Source organism: Sinocyclocheilus rhinocerous, unplaced genomic scaffold (genome assembly GCF_001515625.1).
Source record: "Sinocyclocheilus rhinocerous isolate Xijiao unplaced genomic scaffold, SAMN03320098_v1.1 scaffold82, whole genome shotgun sequence".
Classification (NCBI taxonomy): domain Eukaryota; kingdom Metazoa; phylum Chordata; class Actinopteri; order Cypriniformes; family Cyprinidae; genus Sinocyclocheilus; species Sinocyclocheilus rhinocerous.
The window spans coordinates 1,429,164-1,456,182 of NW_015644168.1; the positions used below are offsets into that span (position 1 = coordinate 1,429,164).

A 27,019-nucleotide genomic window follows, 5' to 3' on the forward strand; every position below is an offset into this window, starting at 1 on the left:
AATTATCTTTTCTTGTAAAACGTGACAAGATCGCAAATTCAAAAGCGAAAGCATCCGTAGCCCGTGGCTTATAACATAGCAAAAGAGGAACTCCCGTTCACAAAATTCAAATCACAAATAATACTACTAATGAAAAAGAACAGGTTGAATGTTAACCTCTTTCGTTTACATATAACTATAAACTATGATAAAAGTTCATCAGCATGCATTGATTAATCCCATGTTGTAGCAAAAAAAACAAAACAATTGCGACCAAATCATGTGCTCATGCGACCAACTGAGAAAGTTAGTCGCAAAAGAGCGACCAGTGGGAAGAATGAGTCTGGAGCCCTGTTTATACATGATTTCTCCAATTGCTTTGACTTGACACCATGCTTTAAATGTTTTCTGCAGCGTTGGTTATTGTGCCCACTAGAGAACTGGCTCTACAAGTGAGCCAGATATGCATTCAGGTCAGCAAACACATGGGCGGGGTCAAGGTCATGGCAACTACAGGTGGAACCAACCTCCGTGATGACATCTTGAGACTTGACGAAACAGGCAAGTGTTCATAATCTGGTGGAAAATGTGTTTTAAAATTATTTGAACTACTTTACATATACACTTTGTAAACATTGGATTGAACTTTTCCCTTTGTAGTGCACGTTGTCATTGCCACTCCAGGAAGAATTTTAGACCTCATCAAAAAGGGAGTGGCCAAAGTCAATCAAGTACAGATGATTGTGTTGGATGAGGTATGTGAATAAGAGCTTTTAACTAACTGACTTAATTGCCATACCGTAATTCTCATATCTCTTGTGTGTTTTGCCCATGTTACCGAGTAGGCAGATAAGCTCCTGTCACAGGACTTCGTGCAGATGATGGAGGAGCTTCTGAGCTATTTGCACAAACAAAGGCAAATTTTGCTGTACTCTGCCACCTTCCCACTGAGTGTGCAGAAGTTCATGGTAAGCCCACTGATTTCTAAACAAAAGATGGTAAATGAAGTATGCTTTTAAAATAATACATGTTAGTTTTTTTTTTTATTGAAGTATGCATTGTTTTTATTTTAATTTAACTGAGCATGCCACTAACTAGTTACCAACTTGGTAACAGTTAACACATGCAAAGTTATGATTTGCTGTTCATGAATATTTTTTATTAATAGAATCTGTTTGGCAAAAGTCATAATCACTATTTTTATCAAGATTTTTAAACCTGGTTAGTAATTTACTTTGGAAACCTGCTGAATTGATTTTTTTTAAGAGTGAATTGAGCTTTATTGTACACTTATCATTTGAAATATTTCAATAATAAATCATAAATATAAAGTACACGTTTAAGGAAGGCTAGAAGCATGTCGCTCTAAAGGAGGGGGAGCCATGAGTTCGTAACGAGATGAAACAAAAGCATCATTGCGATTTTCTGTATAGTAGTTACAAAGCCAAAATCTAATTTTATTTTCAATTGATTACACGGCCAGCCCTAGGGGCTTCACTGTTTATTTTTGTGCGCATGTATGGTGTGCAGTAGAATGGATTGTTGCCGTTGCTGCCTAACATTGCAGAAAACACTGATCTGTACTTAATTGCATGTTTGCTGCGTTTTTTTAATCCTAATAATATAATCGTTGTATGCAGTTGTTCAAAGACTCTCATTATGGTTCAGAAAGTATTAATTTACACTTGTTTTTGTGAACAGAACGCCCATCTGCAGAAGCCCTATGAGATAAACCTGATGGAGGAGCTGACCCTGAAGGGGGTTACTCAGTATTACGCCTATGTAACTGAAAGGCAGAAAGTCCATTGCCTTAATACTCTGTTCTCCAGGGTAAAAACCTTATGATCCTTGTGCATCCCACACTCTATCTAAGATATGAAAATTAGCGTCACTGTCCTCCTGACTGTTGGAGAACATGCAGACATCCTTTTTAATGTTTGTTTTTGTTTTTCAGCTCCAGATCAATCAGTCAATAATCTTCTGCAATTCATCACAGCGAGTGGAGCTCCTGGCAAAGAAGATCTCTCAGCTTGGATACTCCTGTTTCTACATTCACGCCAAGATGAGACAGGTGGGAATATAGAGGGCGTGTGGTGTTACCGCACTGCTGTTGGCAGACTTTTGAAATGGTGCAAGTGTTTATGTAATGAATTCTGAAGGATGTGCAGGATTTATAATTTAAATTGGTTTGGCTTTATAAACCAGCCATACTGTTGACATTGTGAATTCTGTGTCTTGGTTAACGTTATGCTAATACAAGTTTTAATTTTCCTTTAGGAACACCGAAACCGTGTGTTCCATGATTTCAGAAATGGCTTATGTCGAAATCTCGTCTGCACTGGTAAGTACAGTTGAAAATCTGGATGTTTAATTTATGATAGACTCATTCAAGTTATTATTAAACCCAGAACTTGCTTTGGCTTTAACGACTCTATATTTTGACCCCTGTTTAGATCTCTTCACAAGAGGAATTGATATACAAGCTGTGAATGTGGTGATCAACTTTGATTTCCCCAAACTTGGGGAGACGTACCTCCATCGCATTGGCAGATCTGGTGAGTAGAATTTCGTTCGGTTTCCGCTCGGAGATCAAGTAATGTATTCATTATGTCATTGTTTGACAAGTGAAATGCTAGTCGTGTTAAGTGACATTGGCCTTCTTTCCCCACAGGCCGATTTGGACACTTGGGTCTCGCCATTAACTTGATCACTTATGATGACCGCTTTAACCTGAAAGGTATTGAAGAACAGCTGGGTACTGAAATCAAGCCCATTCCCAGCAGTATTGATAAGAGTCTATATGTGGCCGAGTACCACAGTGAGAGTGGAGAGGAGGTTAAACTGTGAGCAGGAGAGGCGAGTTCAATGTTCAGTCACTCTAGAGCTTACGATGTACATGTATGTTTGATTTTTAACATGGATTTTCTTTTCTACCCCCTCCAGATCACCAATCCTTTGTCCCCTATCCCAACCTTTTTTCCTTCCCTACTGTGTCTAGGGAATAGGGGATTTTTTTTGTTTAAACTATATATCTTCCGTCTGTCTTCCTTTTCCCCCCACTTTTTTTTTTCCTTGCTTGTTTGGTGCCACCACAAGGAATGTGATGTTGCGACGGCCCAATAATCGGGATGGACTCATGGCCTAATAAAGGACTGCTGCACCGATATTTTCATCCTGAAGACTTAAAATCATTTGAGGAGGGAAAGAGGGGACATGAGGATTTATCACCCAAGAAAAAAATGACTACTCATCGCCTGCAAGCACATTCTCAACCCACTCTCTCTCTGTTCCTCTGCTCATCTTCATGTTTCTAGTCATTTGAAACAAGTGCCTTAACAAGCAGTCTAACTTGTTCAAAAAGTAATAACCTGATGATTTTTTTATTTTTTTTCTCCCCTCATAACTCATTCGAAGACATAGTCTTGATCTTTCTCTGGCTTTTGGCATTGCTTGTCTGCCCCCTCCCGTTTGACATCAGAAGAATAATTTTGCATTTGCCACCTGTAGATTTTTGGGGCGATGAAGAACAGGATTTCACAGCGGGAGAGAGGATGGGGTGGCATGTGCGATTTGTGCAGTCTCTGGCGTACTTGACTATAGTGTGAAGAGAAGCCCCCTGGAGAACTGAGATTATATCAGTGGGCATAATGACAATGATGGGACTAATGTTCCTGTGGCAAGCTTTCAAAAGTCCCACAAGGCTCCCAATGGCTTTTTCCTTCATCTGCTCATGGAACATACCATGCCTCTAGAGACCCATAACTCTTTCCCACTCTGTCTTCAGTGGGCCAACACTAAGAGACTTGACCAGACTCAGACCAGCCTTTCTCCTTGGCCATGAGGACTCCTGCTTTGAGACGAATGTGGACTTTGTCTTTTTTTTTCTTCTTCGTCTTTTTCTTTCCCTTCCCCTTTCCACCTGATTTCAGTGCAGTTTTGCATTGTTATTGGGTAGGCACTCTGTCCTAAATGTGCCATTTATACAGATCTGGCACATTGTAAACATTTTGTAAATACTTCATTTATTTTTTTAATGGATTGTTTTAAAACAAGCTAAAAAGGCTGGATGACCATTTGAGGAGAGTGTTAAAGATCTTTTAAAAATCAGGATTCTGTCAGCACTGGGCAGCACTTATTTAGTTTATGCCCTTTTCCCCCCCAATGGGAAATAAGTTTAGCAGAGTTTAAACCTTTCCATGCAGTGCACCACCCTTGTTTTGTTATATAAAAATTGGTCGTTTTTCTTTTTTTTTTTTTTTTTAAATCTAAACAATACTTTGTTCAAAGTTTTGAGTGCAAGTTTCTAAGCGTTTCAGCAGGTGGTACAGTTGTTCAGATTTGCACTACTTCACTCTAAATTATTAACTCTCATCCATTACCCAGTGTTGACAAAAGTTCCTGACATGGGTTGCTCAAATAAATGGCCTCATTTAAAGGTTGTGAAAACATGAGGCTTATTTCCTTTCCAGCCTTTTGCTTGTAACACTGACTTATGAGGCACTCAGCAGAGTCCCCTAACCCGGGTGACTCTAAACATAAGAGGTAATTTAATATTATCGTCATGTAATAGTGCTACTCGCTGCAGTGCAGCTCAAATTGGCAACGTGCAAAAATGTTGAATTTATAAGCGAGATGTGTAGCTGTTACATGGGTATGTGTTTTTCTGCCACTGGCACTAGGACATGACTTTAAACAGACCGTTTAGGGGTGGGAGGATTCAAAAAGGCTTGGATGTTCACATTGGAAAAAGGAAAAATGGACAAAAAAAACCAACAACTGGATGCCAAGACTTCTAAACGATGGACTGACATAATGTAGCGGCAGAGACATGCAGTGCATCGTGAGTCAGCAGGCTTCTTTTTGTAACAAGACCATGTTCTTGAGATGCTGCACAGACTTAACAGAAGAATCTAAACTTTTGCAGTGTGGACTGCACTTAAGTTTGAACTTTAGTTCAAGGGTTGGGCAATAATTCGGGCTGCACATGATTTGGGAGCACTTCCTCGGTTAGGGCAGAGGTGAACAGGCTGAAAGGGAGATTTTAGTTTTTTTGTTTGAGGAAGCATTGTGGTAGGGACAAGGGTATTTAACATGGAGTCTGGGTATTTCATGGGTGCTGATAACCAAATGACTTATTTTTCTTTTGCAGCGGAATATTTATCCCCCTCCCCCCAAACACTAAAAGCACCCCCTGGTTTTTTTTTTTTTCTTTTTCTTTTCCCTGTTTTTGGGGATTGGTAGGGGCTTGCTTGAGACACTTTAGCCCTTCTGCTGTTTTTTTTTGAATAAGTTACGCATTTTGACCCGTGATGTTTTGAGGGTTGCAACTTTATGGGTTGGGAGGGATACAGTTTTGCCTTTTTTGTGATTATTGGCACAGAATTTACTTAATTTTACGTTGGAGTTTAACATCACCAACGTCCCCATTTTAAAAAAAGTAAAATACAGGTGAGTGTTTTTTTTTTTTTTTTAAATGGATTGGCTTTGTCTACTGTGGCATGTTGCTGTTAGTTTTCCTTAATACAATTAAAGTTTGTTCTAACTGTATGGTTAGTTACCAAATTCTGAGCAAAGGTTATTTATCCCACATTCTAGAAAATGCAACCTTTTCCCAGTGACATTGCTTGAATCCAAGCTTGTATTCTCTTCTCTATAGTACATACGCCACAGTGTGTACTGTACATCACCGGTCTAATCCCCTTTGGTTTCTTTTTTGGGGATTTTAAACATCTGCCCATAGAGAGGAGTATATAAGTTACAGGGCTCTTTGGCAGCAGCCCAGTGTTTTTCAGTAACCACTTGCCGTGAAAATCCCGGTTCGTTCCTGAGATGCTGTAAAGCAGCATGTGATTGGATGTGCTGTGGTCTTTGCCATGGGTGGTTGGGGTTTTGATTCAATTTTATGTTTTGTTTTCTTTTTATTTGTAAGAATGGGGTGGAGAACATCTCACCTGTTTAAGAATAGTTTTCATACAAAGCATAAAAAATTGTCATCTATAAAGTCCACTCATTCGTCAATTTTTTTTATTTTTTTGGGGTTTATTTTTTTATTTTTATTTTTTTATAAAGTTTGTATTTGGGTGGGTGGGAAGGTTTTTTTTTTTTTTTTGGCTGCCCTGATGTATCTTTTCTTAACTCTCTAACACTACCTTATCCATCTGTTCAGTGTTGGGAGTACATGAATACATCAGTCTGGGTTAGTGGGAGGTAGGGAAATGGAGAGAATTGGTTTAAAAAAATTCTAATAAACAATTTGGGAGTTCAAGGTAAGGAAAATTTGATCTGTAAACTTTGCCCTTAAATTTGACTTATTTTTTTCCTAACTTTTGGCTTCTGCAGATTAAAATGACCAACCAAATTTAAGAAATCAAAAATGGTTTTCTTTTCTTTTTTTCTTTTTCAATTTGGGCTATTTCAATTGGCTTTTGTCTCAGTGATGCTACAATTTTAAAGATTTGAGATGTGTGAAAATGCAATGGTTAACATCTGTGATGGTTTTTGTTTGAAAATAAAGCTCACTGAAGTTCCATATGAGTGTAAGGTGTCTTTTTACTGGGGTTCTCATGACACAAAACCCACATTGTGTTGGTATATGAATGTAATGTGAAAATTTACACTTATAAGACCACTTTATTAGTCTCTAAATCTCAGTATCCAATACCATTTTGTTTCACTAATGTCAGTATTTTTAATTTACATTACTTATGTAACACCTTCATACTGTTGCTAATAACAGTCCGTGTACTGATATCTGACAGATAATTGCAGGCTAGTCTTATGCTATGTTGAAACTGAATAATGGCTGTGGTATGATATTAAACTGACCCCTCCCCTGATCATTGATAAACAGGGTTCAGAGTTTTCAAACTTAGGAAACAGTTCACTGTCTGTTCATTTCTGCCGACTACCAATAATTTAGCTCTCCAAGATGCATTGGCGAATTCTGGTGATCTTTTCATTCATTCGTTTCTTCTCATCTGGGGACACGCTCCTGGCACCTTGTGACAGGTTAGTTCCCACAAGTACCTTCTTGATCGAGGCTTCTTTACTGAAATCTGAGCAGCTTTTCTGAATTATCCATTGAGGTGGCCACATTTAATATTAAGATTATTACTTCGAGATAAACACAGCTGCAAATCTGTCTTATAGTCACTTGGGTTATGTGTAATGATTTGTGAATTTCTTTATGAATAATGAGTTTTGAAGATGGTCCTCACCGTATTAAGAGACTTCAACAGCCACCATATGGTATTCTTATTATGGCTGAACTTTGAGTCCATGACAAAGCAGGTGGCGTGTTGAAGGCAGAGAAGCTGAGCTTTGAACCATCAAAGAAGAGCAGTAGAAAAAGTTATTGATCTTGGTTTTACGAGCTTAACCTGTGAGTGCCAGACAAGAAGCGGGCAGACAAACAAACTGCCCTGTTGTTCTGTGCATCAGATGCCTGACGTGTGTTTGTTGCCACCAGTCAGATCTACTGCACTGGAGAAGTCCTGCGACAGGTCCAGATGGCGAAACTCTTTGATGATGACAAGTACTTTGTAGATATGAAGTTGACTACAGCTCCTGGTGAGTCAAGCATGTTTGATTTGTTCTGATGCCCATCTGAAAAGCTCTAGGCCTGTGATTTCCTGTACTCTCTGTCATTTCCCTGCTTACCCGTAGAGGTCGTTGTGGAGGCTTTTGCCAATCTGAGCTCAGGGTTCCCAAACAAGACCATCCCATCCTCAGAGCTACAGAAGTTTCTGCAAACATACTTTGAAGAGCCGGGTAAGGAGTTCGAGCAGTGGACTCCTCCAGACTGGCATTCAAAGTAAGAACATTTTGAGTGGAATTGTCTTGAAATGGTTCGCCCCAAATATGAAACAACGTCATGTTGTTCTAAACTGGAATTCCTTTACTTTGATAGTGGAACACAAGTGTTCCAGAAAAGCCATACTGGAACTGTATGACCTGAGGGTGTGTGAATAATAACAGAATTTTCATTTCTGGGTGAACGATTCTTTTAAATTTGAATGTTAATGAAGCCACAACAATCTTTGTTCCCTCTTCCATAGACCAACATTCTTGTCCAGGGTTTCTGACTCAAAATATCGCAGTTGGGCTGAAGAACTGCACAGTTTATGGAAGTCCCTTGGTCGAAAGGTAAATGTTGGTTTTCACTAATGTATGGGACTGTGCACCACTAACTAATATTGATCTTCTTACTATATACATGGATGTGCAGATCCGTGATGATGTCAGAGACCACCCAGAGCTGTACTCACAGATTTACACCCCACACCCAGTCGTCGTGCCTGGTGGCCGTTTTAGGGAACTCTATTACTGGTTAGTCTCTCCCTTTATCACATACATACAAACAGACGTAACCGAAAACCTTTACAGACAGACCTGTTGTGAGTTCCATGGTTGTGAGTCAATGGTAAATGCTTTGGTTGAAGTCATCTGTTTGCATTATTGCAAATCATTTTTAAAATAGTTGTGTTTAAAAGTGGAATTAATGGGGAAAAACCACATTACCCATGATGCTGGGCAGAAAGTTCCAGCAATCAGGGACTGGCCACTCCCATGAAGTAAATACTTTACATATACATATACAGTACATACAGTGTTGGGGAGTAACTAGTTACATGCAACAGCATTACATAATTTAATGACGAAATAAATGTAACTGTAATCCAGTACAGTTACTGAGAGAGAGATAACGCACGTAATTAAATTACAGTTACTTGTGAAAATGTTAACAATTACAAAGATGGTTACTTCTGATAAAATTATAAAAATGCATTCCAGTGCTGGAAATTTGTGGTGGCTGTGCTTTAAAATTTAATTATTATAATCTTAATCTTAAATCAAGCGATGAAGGATTTGAAAGTCTAAGAGTTATTCGTGTTGAATACTACTGTAAGGTTAACTCTGGCTGGTTTAAATGATCAACAGTTGAAAACATCAGTTAGAAATTTTGAAAAGTAATCTAATGTAATCAGTTACATTACTTTAATAAAGTAATTGCAATAGTACTTACACTACTTATTACATTTTGAAAAGGTAACTTGTAATAAATAAATAAATATATATATATATAGTGCCTATTAAAAGTATTCATACCCCTTAATTTTTTTTTCACATTTTATGTTGCTGCCTTATGTTAAACTGCTTTGAATTAAAGTTTTTTTTTTTTTTTATTAGAATTTTTTTCCCTTTTGAATGGTAGTGTATACAGCAGATATGTTTAATGTTTTTTCTCACTTTTCTCAGTTTTTCTCACTGTAAGTAAATGCTCATTCAAGTTCATATTGCCTTTCTCAGATTTCGTGAGGGTTTGAGGACACTAGGACTGTTTGAGCAGGTTCAGATGTGTACAGAGGCTTTCCATTCAGTCTTCTGTGGGCCTGTGGAAAGGCTGACGGCCGAATCTGTCATGGAGCTCTTTACTGTCCGGTTTTCCGAAGAAAAAGAGCAACAAGAAAAAGAGAACACAACAGTACACTTTTGGAAAAAGTATCTGCATGAGTGTGAAGGTATGTTTGCTACAGAATTCATATTGTTTCAGTACAATTGCCTTATGTTAAACTGCTTTGAATTAAAGTTTTTTTTTTTTTTATTAGATTTTTTTTCCCAAATCAATCTACACTCCATACATCATAATGGCAAAGAAAAAAACAGGTTTTTAACATCTTTGCAAATTTATTAACAATAAAAAATGTAAATGATTCCAATGCATAAGTAATCATAGCCTTAACTGGGACAGTTGAAATTTAGCTCAGGGTATTCATATTGCTTGTAGATGTTACTACACTTCAAGTGAATTTAACCTGTGGCAAATTCAATTGAATGTGTATGATTTGGAAAGGCACACATGACTTAATAAAAGGTCTAACAGCTGAAAATGCATATCAGAGCAAAAACTTGAGGCTGTAAAGGTGTTTTAGCCAAGTACTGAGTTAAGGGTATGAATACTTATGCGATGTGCTTATTTCAGTTTTTTTTATTTTTAATAAATTTACGAAGCTGTGGCAATTCTGTTTTTGCTGTCATTATGGTGTATGGAGTGTAAATTGATGTGGGAAAAAAAGTAATTCAAAGCAGTTTAACATAAGGCTTCAACATAACAAAACGTGAAAAATATGAAGCCTATATATGAATACTTTTTATAGGCACTATATATATATATATATATATTAGTATTATATAGTAGTAGTATTGGAGCAGTAAAGACAAAATTGCTCTGGTTGCTGTGGAGTAAATATGATTAAAAGATGAATATGAGACAAACTACAGAATGTCACATTTTATTATTAGCTGTTTCAACACCTATAAAACCAAATACCAAATAAAAAGGACAGCACTTTTAGAGTTCATCCCACTATTTGATGCGAGCATAAGCATTGGACAGTTGAACTTAAGGCAGATGCAAAAGATTAAAAGCTATTATTTAGTTGCAGATCTCTTGCGTGCAATCTGAGCATTGAGTCTGCGACCCATAGACATCACCAGAATCTTGGTCTCATCCTTTGAAATGCTTTTTCAAGCCTGTGATGCAGCCAATTCCAACTGTTGCTAGTCTTCTCTTCATCTGGTGAAATTCATGTTCAATCGGATTTAAATCTGGAGATTGATTTGGGCAATCTAAGACTTTACATTTCTTTGCCCTGATAAACTCCTTGACTGAACTGGCAGGGTGTTTTGGGTCATTGTCCTGATGCAATATGAAGCGCTTCCCAATGAATCTGGTGGCATTTTCTTGAACATTGGTAGCCAAGATGTTTGTGTACACTTCTGCATTCATTCTGCTACTGTCATCATTAAAGTTGAGAGGGCCTGTTCCAGAGACAGCCATGCATGCCCATGCCATGACACCACCTCCCCCATGCTTTACAGATGAGGCTGTATGCCTTAGGATCATTTGCAGTTCCATTGCTCTGGTTGCTGTGGAGTAAATATGATTAAAAGATGAATATGAGACAAACTACAGAATGTCACATTTTATTATTAGCTGTTTCAACACCTATAAAACCAAATACCAAATAAAAAGGACAGCACTTTTAGAGTTCATCCCACTATTTGATGCGAGCATAAGCATTGGACAGTTGAACTTAAGGCAGATGCAAAAGATTAAAAGCTATTATTTAGTTGCAGATCTCTTGCGTGCAATCTGAGCATTGAGTCGTGTACACTTCTGCATTCATTCTGCTACTGTCATCATTAAAGTTGAGAGGGCCTGTTCCAGAGACAGCCATGCATGCCCATGCCATGACACCACCTCCCCCATGCTTTACAGATGAGGCTGTATGCCTTAGGATCATTTGCATTTCCCTTTTTCTCCACACGTTTGCTTTCCCATCACTTAGATAAAGGTTAATATTTCTCATCTGTCCATAAAACTCTGTTCCAAATCTCTACTGGCTCACATTTGTGCTTTTTTGCAAACTTGCTGATCAGAGGTTTGCATCTTGCCGTGTAGCCTCTGTAATTCTGTGTGAAAGTCTCCTGCGGACAGTAGATTATCAGAGTATCACCCCAGCTTTCTCGAGGTTGTTGGTGATTTTACAGACACGTACTTTAGGGTTTATTTTCATAGCTTTTATGATTTGTCTGTCATCAACTACTATTGTTTTTCTCAGCCGATCAGGTTGTTGTAGGTTGTTGTGGGTTGCTGATGTCGCCGGCGGCTTCCAAATGCTTGATTTCTCTATGCCCTTTGTTTTTGGTATAGCTCTAATTGAGTTCCTCTTTTCATTTAGCATCCAAATTGCTTGCTTTTCTCTCGAAGTCAGCTCCCTCGTCTTCATCCTGGTTTGTGTGTGTCATCATTGAATGCAAGACTCAGAATGCAGAAGCAATGGATATAACTGATACAACACATTCCCTGCTTTTAATATTTCCCATCACTTAGATAAAGGTTAATATTTCTCATCTGTCCATAAAACTCTGTTCCAAATCTCTACTGGCTCACATTTGTGCTTTTTTGCAAACTTGCTGATCAGAGGTTTGCATCTTGCCGTGTAGCCTCTGTAATTCTGTGTGAAAGTCTCCTGCGGACAGTAGATTATCAGAGTATCACCCCAGCTTTCTCGAGGTTGTTGGTGATTTTACAGACACGTACTTTAGGGTTTATTTTCATAGCTTTTATGATTTGTCTGTCATCAACTACTATTGTTTTTCTCAGCCGATCAGGTTGTTGTAGGTTGTTGTGGGTTGCTGATGTCGCCGGCGGCTTCCAAATGCTTGATTTCTCTATGCCCTTTGTTTTTGGTATAGCTCTAATTGAGTTCCTCTTTTCATTTAGCATCCAAATTGCTTGCTTTTCTCTCGAAGTCAGCTCCCTCGTCTTCATCCTGGTTTGTGTGTGTCATCATTGAATGCAAGACTCAGAATGCAGAAGCAATGGATATAACTGATACAACACATTCCCTGCTTTTAATACCTTAACAATTAATGCAACAGGACACAGCTGATCACGTAGAGAGACCTGTGAGGTAACTGTTACAATACTTAAGCTCACATCAGATAAGGGGATGAAACTCTAAAAAAAAAAAATCTTTGACATATTTACAGATTTCTTGACTCCACAGCAAACGGAGCAATTTTGTCTTTACTGTTCCAATATTTATGGAGGGCACTGTATAATATATATATATATATGTATGTGTGTGTATATATATGCGTGTGTGTGTGTATATGTGTATATGTGTGTGTGCTTGATTCATATTTCGCAATAAACTTAATGTATTCTTTCTATAGGTTTAATCAACGAGTAGCTTTATATTTCACAATTATGCATTGTATTCTACATTTCTTTTTGGTCTGATTTTGTAATACTTTTTTGCTTCAAATAAATATATTTGTATAGCTGTGATTCATCCCATGGCTGCTTGGCTTGGTTCATGGTTTATAATACAACCACAATTCCAGAGAAGTTGGGACGTTTTGTAAAAATGCAATAAAATCAAGAATCTGTGATTGTGTTGTGTTCATTCTCTTTAACTTTTATTTAATTGACAAAAGTGCAAAGAAAAGATTTCCAAAGTTTTCACTGGCCAACGTACATTTATTTTGTAAATATGAACAAATTTTGATTTTGACAGCTGCAACACATTCCAAAAAAGGTTGGGACAGAGGCAAAATAAAAGTGAAAAGGTTATAGAATATCCACGTTAAACGGTTTAGAAACAGTTCACCGTAAGCAGGTGAACTGGCAATAGGTCAAGGTATCATGTTTGGTTATAAAAGGAGCATCTCTGTCAGCAAAGCTGGATCATGACTCATCACTTTGTGCCAAATTTCATGAGAGAAGTGTCAGACAAATCAAAAATCACATTTCGCAATGCAAAATATCAAAGAATTTATGTCTTTCACCAACTACCACACGTAATATTGTGAAAAGATAGAGGGAATCCAGAGAAATCACAGTACATGTAGGGCAAGGCAGGAAACCTCAGTTGAATGTGCTTGACCTTTGAGCCCTCAGATGGCATTGCATAAGAAATCATCATGCTGCGGTGTTAAATATAGCCACATGGGCCCAGGAGTACTTCAGAAAACTGCTGTCACTTAACACAGTCTGCTGCTGCATCAAGAAATGCAACTTGAATATATGTTACTCTAGGAGAAAGCTATACATCAATTCTATGCAGCGATGCTGCCGGGTTCTCTGGGCCAGAGCTAATTTCAGATAGTCAAAAAGACAGTGAAAATGTGTGCTGTACGCAGATGAGTCCACATTTCATCTTGTTTCCAGGAAAAATGGATTTAGAGTTCTCAGTACCAAAGACCAAAGGGACCATCCAGACTTTCATCAGTGACGGATGCAAAAGCAAACGTCTGTCATGGTATACGAGTGCATCAGTGCAAACGGCATGGGTGACTTGCATATGTGTGAAGGTACCATTGACATGGAGGCATATATTGGAGTTGTACAGAGAAATATACTGCCGTCAAGATGATGTCTTTAATGGGAAGTCCATGGTTATTAGATCAAGACAATGCCAGCTCTCATTCTGCATGTGCTACAACAGCGTGGTTTTGTAGAGACAGAGTGGATGTGCTAGACTGGCCTGCCTGCAGTCCAGATCTGACTCCTTTTGAAAATGTATGACCAGTCATGAAAAGGAGAATCAGACAACGACGATCACACACTGCTGAGCTTCTGAAGTCTTGTTTCAAGAGAGACTGGACAAAAATTTTGCTTGCAAAACCTTAATATCTAGTATCCTCAATTCCCCAAAAATGAAACATTGTAATTAAAAGGAAAGTTGATGTGACACAGTGTTAAACGTGCCTCTGTCCCAACTTTTTTGGAGTGTGTTGCAGCCATCAAAATCAAAATTTGTTCATATTTACAAAATACATTTACGTTGATCAGTGAAAACTTTGGAAATCTTTTCTTTGTACTTTTGTCAATTAAATAAGTTAAAGAGAATGAATAAATCTAAGAATCTTGATTTTATTGTATTTTTACAAAATGACCCAACTTCTCTGGAATTGGGGTTGTACTTTACAAAGACTTGTTTTAAAATCCCTATTGTAAAAATGGAAGAAAACACTTCTGGAACCAGTATTACTGAAAAAGTGGACGAGCGCTAATGCACTCTCTGTTGTTCAGTTTTTTCTTGGTGACCACACTGTTATTGGACACTTTCACTCATGAAATATATATGAATCATGGCTGTTAGTGGCATACAGTGAATTTCTACATTGGCATTGGTAGTTGACAAATATATGCGTAATTCTGCATCCACACCACTAGGTGTCAGTGTATGTCCACAGCCAGCCCTCTTGCTGGTGCACACATCATGCACGGATAAATATGATCAATATTGTCAAATCTGATTTCATGGTGACTTTAATAAACACATAGCAGCACCCTGACAACTACCCACAACACAATAGCATCATAATGATTAGTTCTGCACTGGCAAAACCCACTCATATTTTCTTTAGAAACTGTAATAATCAAGGTGTTTTTGTTCTTCAGGGACTCATATTGGGTAATAAATGGTCTCCTTTTGTCAGAGATGACAGAGACGGCTCGAGGAATGATTCTGAACTTTGTGTACCTGGTGGAAAGGTGCACTTATTTCTCTTGATTTTCACACGATCAGTTTCATTGTTTCAAAACATTACCGCTAAATAACAGATATTTGACTCATAAATGACTCATAATGAAATTCATTATTTATTCACCTTGACATAATCTGTATGTTTTTCTAATAATGATGATCTAAGTATGATTGCTTCAGTTCATAATATTAACTAAGAAATGCACAAGCTTTTTTCTGTTAATAATACAAAAGGACTTAAGCAGTAAAGCACTCGCTTACTGTTTCCCTTCACTTCCCATTCAGATACGGCTTTGTCCCAAACGGTGGTCGTGTTTATTACGAGCGGCGTAGTCAGCCTCCCTTCCTTCCGCTAATGGTGGAAAGTTTCTATGAGGTCACCGGAGACAAAGACTTCCTCAGGTAACCTTTCTGACTAAACTGCCCTCCTGCAGGTTTGTTGAATATTGAGGTGTTGCACTGAACCGCTCTGAACAACACCTCTGCACCGCATGTGCTCTGTGTGTGTTTAGGCAGGTTTTGCCAGCACTGGAAACAGAGTACAGCTTTTGGATGCAGAATCGCTCTCTTGCTGTGGCGATGAGTGGACTGACTCACATCCTGAATCGATATAATGTACCAGTGGACAGGCCGAGGTGAGACAATTCATTAACACTGTGCATTTTAAGAGCATGTCAGGGTCACCACCAAACGCAAAATGCAATTTTATTTTGCATAAAGAAATCTTAAGTTTCATTCGTATTACTGTGATTCTCAATACTGTAATAAAGTAACACATCTGGATGCATTCCAGTATTTAAATCTGTGACTATTTGCAGACCTGAGTCGTACAGTGATGATGTAGAACTGGCTGAGGGCCTGTCAGCAGGTAGGAATCTAGGTGCTCTATTGAGGCCAAAATGCAAATATTTTGACTACTTTTACCTATTAAAGGAATAGTTCACCCAAAAATGAAAATTTGCTGAAAATGTATTCACCTTCAGATCATTCAAGACGTAGATGAGTTTGTTTCTTCATCAGACCAGATTTGGCGAAATGTAGCATTACATCACTTGCTCACCAATGGATCCTCTGCAGTGAATGGGTGCCGTCAGAATGAGAGTCCGAACAGCTGATGAAAATATCACAATAATCTAGAAGTAATGACTGAAGTCTATCAATTAATGTCATGTCAAGCAAAAAAATAGTTGTCATTTTTGACTTCATACCGTTTGTGACGAGAGGGGCGGGGCCGAGAGCCGTGGGAACGGAGCGAGGCCGGTGGAGTAAATGCTAATGCGCGACACCTGTGCCACTCACCGGTCTCGAGTCCCACGGAGGAGCTCCGGAAGAAGGAGACGGGAACCGGCAAACATTTAAACAATTTAATAAAATAAACAAACACAACATGAAAGTAAAGCGGCAGCTGCTCGCGGACGACTGCCGCACACAAAACACAAAATAAAATCCAGGCCTGGTCCTCTCTCGTCCAACACTGTCGTCACTCCACCTTTTATCCTTCCGGAGCTCCTCCGTGGGACTCGAGACCGGTGAGTGGCGCAGGTGTCGCACATTAGCATTTACTCCACCAGCCTCGCTCCGTTCCCACGGCTCTCGGTCCCGCCACCACTCGTCACACCGTTGCTCTTGGCTCAAGTACTCTATCCATAATTTTGTTTTCTCCAGTGAAAAAGTTGTCTTGTCTGAATTAGGAGAGAAATATGTTAAGTGAAAACAGTCCAAAACAGATCTAAACAAATATGTTGGTAGATTTTGATGTGCGAGGACAGCAGGGGATGGACTTTTTCACTGGATGAAGGACTGGTATTTTGGTCAAAAGTGACAGTTTAAAGTTACAATTCCTTAATGATGGATTTGTTTCTTACAAACAGCTTTTTGCTTCACAAGATATTTATATTTATCAGCTGTTTGCACTTTCAATCTGACGGCACCCATTCACTGCAAGTAAGTGATGTAATGTCAAATTTCTCCAAATCTGTTCCAATAAAGAATCAAACTCATCTACATCTTGGATGGCCTGAAGGTGAATACATTTACAATTAATTTCAACTGTTCCTTTAATATTCTGATGCTTACACGTACCACAACAAGATCATTAAAGGAGTCATATTAAAAGGTATTTTCTTTGTGTTTATGTGCATGAATATGAATCTGTTTGTGTATTACAGAGGCTCAGAAGAAACTTTGGATAGAACTGACATCTGGTGCAGAGTCAGGCTGGGATTTCTCTTCTCGCTGGTATATAGACAGCACAGGCAGAAACAACGGCACCCTGAGCGACACACAGACAAGCTCCATCCTGCCTGCTGACCTCAATGCCATTATGTGCCGCAATGAGCGTCTGCTGGCCTCCTTCCACAGGATTCTGGGTAAAAGAGTAAAAACACACTTCTGTGTATTTACACACACTACTGATTTAAAGGTTTTAAATTATGCTTTTTCACTTTTTCAACTTTAGTTAGTCTGTAATGTTGCTGTTTGAGCATAAAAAAGATCTGCAAAGTTACAAAGCTCAAAGTCCACTTCAAAAGGAGATATTTTATTTAACAGATATAACTTTTTAAGAACTACAACGAACGACTCGTTTGGACTACAACGCATATTTTCCTCATACAATACTATTTCGTAAAATGTAAAGATACTGGTTGACTAGAAATTGGCATACGTTTACAGAGGATGATGCTAGTTCACGATTCAAACTAATTTCCCTATTTCACGTGTTCTCCCTATCATTTTCTGTCCTGTCTTTATTGTATTATTACTGTATCATAAAGGATGTGTTTAAACCTTTGTCAAAATTTGAAAACTAGAACTAGCAAACTTATCAATAAACTTTGTCATAAAATCATCCAAAATTACTCCTTTTTCTGTTATGGTGCACTATATCAGTCATCAGCCTTTTTTTTGAGTTTGAATTCTGAGTAAACAATTTAATTCCCAGAAGGGTGCACACTTTTAAACCAGTAATGCGCGTGACGTTTCCATTTCCCTTTTTTCCTGCAATCTTTGTGTCCACGTTTTTAGTGAAACATCATTTATAGTTAGTCATCATATATAACAAATGTTTTGGTAATCATTTATTTTTGTCATTAATAATTTTCAAGTCAGCAATAATATCACTTCAGTAAATTAGAGAGATTTAAGTTAAGGCAGAAGATTTCACACAGAGGAAATTATACTTAGTTTGATCTTCCAAATATTCGGCTATCACTTTTAGGTAATGTATCCACCTAATCAGCTGATGTTATTTACTTGAATAACTTCATTGGGCTACTGCTTAAAGGATGACTGATGGTCATCTGTCTTCTCTGGGCGCTGAAATTAGAAATTTTTTAAATAGATATTTATTTAATAACCTCTCTCTCTCTCTCTCTCTCTCTCTATTATATATTAATAATGTACATGCCCAAAATGTCTTAATCCACTTTACTTTTTTTTTTTTTGAGAATTCTTTGATGAATAGAACATTCAAAAAACAGCATTTATTTGAAATAGAGTGAAATAACATAATTTGAAATATTGTGTAACAATGTACAGTCAAAGTGTTTAAAAGTGCAAAAAAGTGTTAAAGAGTAAAAGTGTTAAAAAGTGTGCTAAATAAAAGTATAAAAATGTACTGATCCCCAAACGTTTGAACAGTAGTAGTGTATATTTGGTAGAAATGCTTGTTTAGTTCTCTTAGGTAAGGCAGCAGAGTATGAACAGCGTGGTTTGTGTGTTATATTAAAAGCACTCTGACATCTTTTTCTGTAGGTAATGAAGAGGAGGCAGTGGAATATGAGAAGGCACTTTCTGCTAGAATTAAAGTGGTTGAAAGTCTATTGTGGGATGCAGAAAGAGGAGCCTGGTTTGATTTCAGCCTGGTGAACGAGACCCGGCACCTGTCTTTCTACCCATCTAACCTGGCGCCTCTCTGGGCACAATGTTACTCTAACCCAGAAATGGCCAATCAGGCTGTGCAGTACCTGATGGTGAGCCTGCCACTTTACAAACCCTTATGTTAATTACTGACCTTTTATAGTGGGTCATATCATAGACCGTCGACATAGACGGTATACAACATATGCAATGCTTCCTTCCTGCAGACAAGCTCCAGATGTCTCACCTTTCACATAATGCTGCTTTAATAAGACCCTCCATCCACACTCACAGTAACTTATTATAGTTATTTCTTTGTATCAAATATATTCCCTCTTGAGTAACACTACAGTTCACTTCCAATTTTTCTCCTTATTAATTAATCTTAAACAGAAGAGAAAAGTATTTTTAGGTTTCACAGGAAAGAGTGAGATCTCAAACAGTGGGAGGTTGCATTTCCCTGAAGCAAACTCCATGCTCAACAGCAGATGGCACTCCTTGCACAATATTTCTGCTTTTCAAAAAACCTTTCCTCATTCTGGTCATTTATTCACTCTCTCTTTCTCTGTGTAGGGTAGTGGAGGTCTGGACTATCCTAACGGGGTTCCCACCTCTCTTAGTGAAAGTGGGCAGCAGTGGGACATGCCCAACGCCTGGCCTCCGCTTCAACACATGATTATAGAGGGTATGTGGTCATTTAATCTTGCGACAGTCATCATTGAAATCATATATATTTGTATAGTGCTATTCACAATGCACTATGAATAGCGAAAGCAGCTTTACAGAAGTTCACAGTGTTAATGTTTGTTATATATGAGTATAGGTGCATGAAGCAATTAAGATCTGATAATATAGTTGTATTATAAACATAAATGTTTGAATTTGACAGATGAAAATGATGCCATTACAAAGGTAAAAAGAAAATACTCCTGTAAGTCACTTTAAGGAGTCAAATGTCACCTCGTATTAGGAAGGCTAATTTTTGATCAGAATTTTTGATTATTGATCAGAAGGTGCTCCTAAATGTTTAAATTAGGAGGACAAGCGCTCCTAATTACAAGAAGAAAAAACTGCTCTTAAACTGGGTGTGTGACAGGTATGGCTGAGGAATGGGGTTTGGTCGAAGAAAATCCGTAGTAACAACGGAACTTTAATCCCTATATATATATATAAATCTTATATTGACCTCATTTGCTTATTTAAATACATGTTTTCAGTCTTATTGTGCATAATTCATCAGTGTATTTGTCTGTATTCTATGATAATTTGACACCTTTTTGGTGAAAATGACATGAACTAGGCTTAAAGTGACCAAATGTCAGGACAGTCTTGGCATTGGCTATTTTTCAAGCCATGGTCTTTAGTTGATTGCTACAAATAAACATTTTAAGCTAGCATTACACTTTTACTCTCATGTAAAAGCCAGCAGCAGTGTGATGTGTAGCCTTATGTAATGAGAGTGGGTGGGCTGTGTAGTTCTTTGACCTATTAATAGAGCAGGACGTATTAAATAAAGAGCTACATCAGTTGGGCCGAATACTTTGCAACATCCAGGCTAATTGTAAGAAAGCACGGTCATCTGGTCACCCTACCGGGACTGAGAATGTGCAGGGTTTTGGTTAATGTTAACTGGTAGCCAAATCGCTCTCTAGGCTAGTAGTGATCATGTTTTACTTTAGACACATAGTGCTGAATCAGCACAGTATGTCATTACGATTGTACAGTTTTCTTAATATTTAAAATTTTTCTTGAACTTCATGTAGTTTTGTTCATAGTTTTTGAGAATGAAGGCATGTCATGCAACTTTATTGCCATTTGCCAAATTTGCCTTTTGTTTCACTGGGAACCAAATGATTAGGAGAGAACATGCCTGAAAAAATGAAACATTGTGATTCTATAGACAATAACAGTTTAGTTCTCGTCCAACAGTTATAACTTGATGCAGTGCGCCTGAAGAATCTCCAGTCTGTTCAATGTGTGAACTAAATCACATTATTCCCTTCAAAATTCAATTTACCTGCTGTCACATCTCGTCTGAGTTTGGGAAGTGACTATTAAGATGTGATTAATGATGCTCAGTAGTTGGTGAATTTGCCATTTAAATCACCCACCCACTTCTCACCCCATGCAACACGTCTTTGCAGGTCTCTCCAGGCTCGATTCGGCCCACGCTAAAGAGCTCGCCTTCAGATTGGCCGAACGGTGGATTCAGACCAACTGGCGGGCGTATATCAAATATGAGGCCATGTTTGAGAAGGTAAAGTCCACTAAAATCCACTCTGGACTGTGTCTGAAATCACTGTGTCACTATATCAGTGGAGTAATGTAAGGAATAGTGTCCGATTTTGGATACAGCCCTATCCTAAAGCTGGACCTTTATTAGTTTCTGCATTAGTTTAAAATTCACCATGAAGTCAGTCAATTCCTGATGAACAAACAACACGGTGACCAAGAAAAATTGAACCATAGACCGCATTAGTGGCCGGCCACTTTTTCAATTTTGTTTATTGCAAAAAATGCATATATGAAGACTTCAGATGCAAAAACGTCCATCTGACATTTTTTCTTTTAAATCGTCTTCTATGTTTCTATGTTTAGGTTCAGTAATTTCACTTTAATGGCAATGAAAATGTTATTAAAATGTGTTATTTTCAAAAATGTCGCATTGCATTGTCGCTTCGCACTTTGTCATTGGACAAGACATAGTAAACAGTTGCAAAATTAAATAAATACGATTTTTTTTATTTTACTTTATTTAGCATATAACTGCATTCTATAGGCTGCACCACACAGTGAGTTGTTGCCCCACATCATGCTCATTATCAATAAACTATGAAATGTAAGATGACCTACGCAGGTCTGGGGCGAGGCAGTGTGTTAAATCGACAGACAGCCCTACTTTAAACAGGATAAAAACTTGCAGCTCAACAATACACTCGCTCATACACGCGCTGTCTTTCTTGAAATCATATGATTTGATTTGCGTTTGGGGTTGATCGTTTTCCCTACGGAGAAAATAAATGTCATTTTTAATGTAAATGCTGCTTATAAAAATACATTTAAAAAGAAAATATTGCTTATAAATAAACGTTATGACTTAGTGTTCACTTACTGTAACTTCCTCACCGTCTCTCTCTCTTTTTCTCTGCAATTCTCTTCACCCCATGTCCTTGTTACAGTACGATGTCAACGGTGATGGAAAGCCCGGAGGAGGTGGCGAGTATGAAGTTCAGGTATTAATGGTCTGTTCATATTTACATATTCAAATTCATAAATCTGCTTCGGAGCTGGGAGTCATTTTAATCTCTAGAGGAATTAGGGGCTTAACCAGTATGGTGATAGGCTGAGCTCTGGAGGGAGTGTCCTGAGTGCCAGCATTCTGATTGGACTCGTCTATCCCATCCTAAAATCTCTGTTCTGATCCTGATCCTGATCCTGATCCGTGATTTCTGGAGGCTGAAGCAGTGGAAACATTAGAAAATCCCACATCTCCATTCAACAGCTGAAGCCGAAATGATTCAATCAGTGTCTTTCTGTCTGGCTTGCTTGCTTTTTTTTTTTTTTTTGGTGGAGGTAAGAGGGAACCCAAAAAAGTTTTGCAGAGAATAGTACGGTAACGCTTTACAATAAGGTTCAATTTGTTAACATTAGTTAACATGAACTAATGCTAAAAATATATTCAAAAGCATTTACTAATCTTCGTAAATATTAATTTCATCATTTAGTAATACAATGTTAAACTAATCTCTTAAGTATCATTTAATGGACCTGAGCTGACGTTGACAATGAACAGTTAACAAAAGTGAATAAACACTGTAACAAATGAATTTGTCTTAGTTAATGTTAGTTAGTGCATTAACTAAAATGAACAAATGGGACCTTATTGTACATTTTTACCAATAGTATTTTTTACACTCACCTGAAGACCGCATATTTTAATGAGATATACCCAGAAGTAACTACGGTAAAATAATAGCCCATTCTGCAAGGCATGAACATGTAGCTGATATAATCCAATGGAAAATTATAGACATCATGTTATATTTTTTCAGGTTCATTGTCTTAGGTAGTAATTAATGTCTCTGCAGTGGCAGGATCAGAAGATTATTGTAATGACTAAAACTGAGCTGACATTACAAATGGTAATTTGCTCTAATCCAATTAGAAGGCTTATTGCTGATCGGAACTTTGCACATGCTGTTTATGTGGAGTATGATCATTAAAAGTGTTTCTGTTTGACTCACAGCCTGTGTGTGTGAACAAGTGTACTTTTAGAGAAAGTGTGCGTGTGTTGGTTGACATTTGCTTTTATTTTTAGTCACTGGGTTTTATAGTTACCTTTTTGTTCTAGGTAGTGTGTGTGAAGGTCACAGGCCATATCTGAAGAATGGCCGACCTGTCAAGAGTTTTTTTTTTTTTTTTCAAATCAAGAAAAGCATTTCCGAGAATAACAGAAGAAAGAAAGTGCGAAGATGAAGTGATTGTGATTCTGCAGGGATTGCTCATCGTCATACCAGCGGGAACACAACGGAGGCTGAAGTGTTTTCATTTATCTCATTGCCTATTTATTCTCACTGAATCGAAATTGCACAGATAGTTCGATAAGCCATGAAACATCTTCTCCAGAGCTGCCTGCAAGATCGACGGTGTGCGTCATTGTGGTATTGTGTATTTTAAATCGTGAGAGGCATAAAATCTCCTTCATATTTTAATATACTGGATAAAATATTAAACAGTTTTCATATTAGTTTGTTTACTTTTATAACAGATTTAAAATTTAATGAACAAAGTGAAAACAAAATGATCTCTTGCAAGTAATATGTTAAATTATATATATTAGGCTACTTTATATTATATACTTCCTATCCTGTTAGTCATTTATAAAATCTGGAAATAGTCATTTCCTTGATAACATCATCCAGCAGGAAGTGACAACATTTTGGAGGGAAAACAACAGTATGAACACCAGTAAGTATTAGCAATGAAATTCATGAATTCTGTGACGTATTATGATGTTAGTTGATTTGTCTTACTCGGTTTGATAAAATTACAGAACTCCTTATATTATCAAAATTTCAAAAGATAAGAAGTAAAGAAACTGACATGTGACACTCGTGTAAGGTAAATCATAATCCCTTACTTGGCATTGGCAAGTCTAGTTCTTTGTTGATATTGTGTAAATAACCCAGCTACTTAATAGTTATAGTTGAAGTTATAATTGAAGCATATTTGTTCTTAAAAGTTACAGAGCTCAAAAGGAACTGCAAAAATGATTCAGAACAATGTGGAATTGAGTATTTTGCTCAAGGGCAAAATGCTGCTAGTTCATGGTTCTATCAAACCCTGTGATCTTTCAGTTTACCGACTTAGATGATGAAGGTGAAAATACTCCTATTCCAGTGCAAAGACATGAAATTAACCATTCATAGGTTAATCTTCCAACGAAAATCTGTTGAACAATGATGAAAATTACTACACTTTTATACATTTAACCTAGAGAACAATTAAATGGGGTGAAACATATCCCATAGACTCACATTGAAGTTGGTTGGGATCGACTTGGACTAGCCAGCAATCACATAGCAACAGACATTGAACACCTTAGAATTAGCACCCTACCAAAACACAGTAAAGTCATGGCAGCCATATTTGCACTGACAAGCACCAAGTTTTTCTTCTGAAATCGTATTATATTCACAATTCCGTTTGGTGAAATTTGGTGAAATTCCTTTAACTACACCAAACGGAATTGTGATACGATTTCAGAAGAAAAACTTGGTGCTTGTCAGTGCAAATATGGGTGCCATGACGTTACTTTGTTTTGGTAGGGTGCTAATGCTAAGGTGTTTAATGTCTGTTGCTATGCGATTACTGGCTAGTCCAAGTCGATCCCAACCAACTTCAATGTGAGTCTATGGGATATTTTTCACCTATTTAATTGAAATTCCTTTAACTACACCCCTACGCTAATAATAACCAGTTGAAAATGAATTTTATGCCACTACAGGTCAATGAGTGGTCCATTTGAGATTATAAGAGTGTATCCATATCCATGTTATTAAATGAGGATCCTGAAGCCTGACGGCTGGTGTTACATTTCCATGCGCCAGTTGTCTGCGGCGGCTCGCTTAGAGTCAACTCATTGTGATAAGTCACACATTATGAGCGTCTTCAGCTCAAGGAAAACCTAATCAGAGCGCTGAGAGGAGGTGGATCTGTTTGTAAGGGATGAAAGGGAACTGAGGAGGGGGGACAGTTTTTCTTTGTGGGAACATTATTAGAGTAACAAATCCCTAGTATGTGGGATGAATAAGAAAGGAGCTGCCTGTAAGGCACCATAATGCTTTAATGTGGTGAGTTCAAACCATGCCTGAGCATATTGGTGTGTATTTGATTGCCAAATGGATCCTTTTATCAAAGATGGCCGCATGCTGTGCTTATACAACAAAGCCCTTGATGTCAGCCATTTTAGGCTTTTCAGTGTAGAAAATTATAGATTACAGACACATAATGACTAATCTAGACTAACATTTCTCCACCATGTCTAGTATTTGTTACGGAACAAGGTGCTGTATGGATTGATGAATACAAGGTCCTGTCACATAACAGTTGTTCCAGATACTTAGATAGCAAAAGAATAATAGACTCCTATTCACCAACTGTGGAAAGGAGTGTTCTTAATTGTATTGAATGTGCACTTGTAGTGTACTTAAAATCTTAAAAGTATACTTTCTAACTCTTTAGAAAAAGGAACACATATTAAGGGGTTTCTCTCAATAAACTCCTAATTTGCTGCTTATTAATAGTAACTAAGGTAGTTATGTAAGGGATCTACAATATGGTCCATGCAGTCCAGAATAACCATTAATATGTGACCCTGGACCACAATACCAGTCATAAGGGTCGATTTTTTAAATTTGAGATTTATACATTATTCGAAAGCTGAATAAATAAGCTTTCCATTGATGTATGATTTGTTAGGATCTGTCAATATTTGGCCGAGATACAACTATTTGAAAATCTGGAATCTGAGGGTGCAAAAAAAAAAATCAAAATACTGAGAAAATCGCCTTTAGAGTTGTCCAAATGAAGGTCGTAGCAATGCATATTATTAATCAAAAATTAAGTTTTGATATATTTACGGTAGGAAATTTACAAAATATCTTCAAGGAACTTGATCTTTACTTAATATCCTAATGATTTTTGGCATAAAAGAAAAATTTATAATTTTGACCCATACAATGTTTTATTGGCTATTGCTAAAAATATACCCCAGCGACTTAAGACATAAGGGTCACATATGTGCTTTATAAGTACTAATAAACACTATTAATATGCATGCTAATAAGCAGCTAGTTAACAGTGAGTATTGGTCATTAAAATATCTGTTACCGTATATTTAAAAGGCCACTTAAGTGTACTTAAAGAGAATGCACTTTCATGTTTCGTGACACCCTTAGTAAACTTTCAAAATGCCATTTGTAATAATGTCAAATTAAAGGTTTTACTTAAAATATATTTAAAATATATTTTTTATCATGCTTTAAATAAGTTATTTTAACGAGTCGACTAAAGCACATGTAAAATACTTAATTATAATTGTTTACTGTAATGTTATTTAATATTTAATATATTTTAAATGCAATTTGCCACTTACAAATTTTAAATTATAAATATGTTTAAATCCATAACCTACAAGTCTCAGTAGAAGTTACATTAAAGCATACATTGTGACAGTCTGCAGCACACTTTAAGACACTAAAAGTAATTATTAAAGATGTGCTTAAAGGGATAGTTGACCAAAAATGAAATGTTGTTCCAAACCTATGTGAGTTTCTTTCTTTTCTACATAAAAGTAGACATTTTGAAAAATATTGGTAACCAAACAGTTGCTGATCACCACTGACTTCCATAGTAATGGGAGAAATATACTATGGAAGTCTATGGGGACCAGAAACTGTTTGGTAACCCGCATTCTTCAAAACATTTTCTCCTGGTTTCATCAGAGAAACTAAAACCATACAGGTTTGAAACAACATGAGGCTGAATAAATGATGACAGAATTTTAATTTTGGGTGAACTATCCCTTTAAGTAGGACTTAAAGGGATAGTTCACCCAA

General features: G+C 37.4%; 2 protein-coding genes across 2 annotated transcripts in view; both read left to right on the forward strand.

Annotated features, from left to right (window-relative positions):
• LOC107758052 (probable ATP-dependent RNA helicase ddx6) overlaps window positions 1-4,748 on the forward strand; it is an 11,499-nt gene extending 6,751 nt beyond the window's left edge. The window contains exons 5-13 of the mRNA XM_016575692.1: window positions 394-540; window positions 640-734; window positions 825-947; window positions 1,681-1,809; window positions 1,934-2,050; window positions 2,257-2,320; window positions 2,433-2,534; window positions 2,651-2,835; window positions 2,923-4,748. Of these exons, the coding sequence (XP_016431178.1) occupies window positions 394-540; window positions 640-734; window positions 825-947; window positions 1,681-1,809; window positions 1,934-2,050; window positions 2,257-2,320; window positions 2,433-2,534; window positions 2,651-2,826 (953 nt within the window). The 3' untranslated portion in view covers window positions 2,827-2,835; window positions 2,923-4,748. The remainder of the gene's footprint in view (window positions 1-393; window positions 541-639; window positions 735-824; window positions 948-1,680; window positions 1,810-1,933; window positions 2,051-2,256; window positions 2,321-2,432; window positions 2,535-2,650; window positions 2,836-2,922) is intronic.
• Window positions 4,749-7,408: 2,660 nt separating this feature from the next.
• Window positions 7,409-24,927, forward strand: treh (trehalase (brush-border membrane glycoprotein)). The gene is made up of 14 exons (XM_016575693.1): window positions 7,409-7,548; window positions 7,645-7,792; window positions 8,037-8,124; window positions 8,207-8,307; window positions 14,957-15,049; window positions 15,327-15,443; window positions 15,554-15,676; window positions 15,860-15,909; window positions 17,210-17,410; window positions 18,795-19,012; window positions 19,473-19,584; window positions 21,044-21,156; window positions 22,079-22,132; window positions 24,907-24,927. The coding sequence occupies exons 1-14, from the start codon at window positions 7,488-7,490 to the stop codon at window positions 24,925-24,927; spliced, it is 1,500 nt and encodes a 499-aa protein (XP_016431179.1). The 5' UTR covers window positions 7,409-7,487.
• Window positions 24,928-27,019: the final 2,092 nt, after the last annotated feature.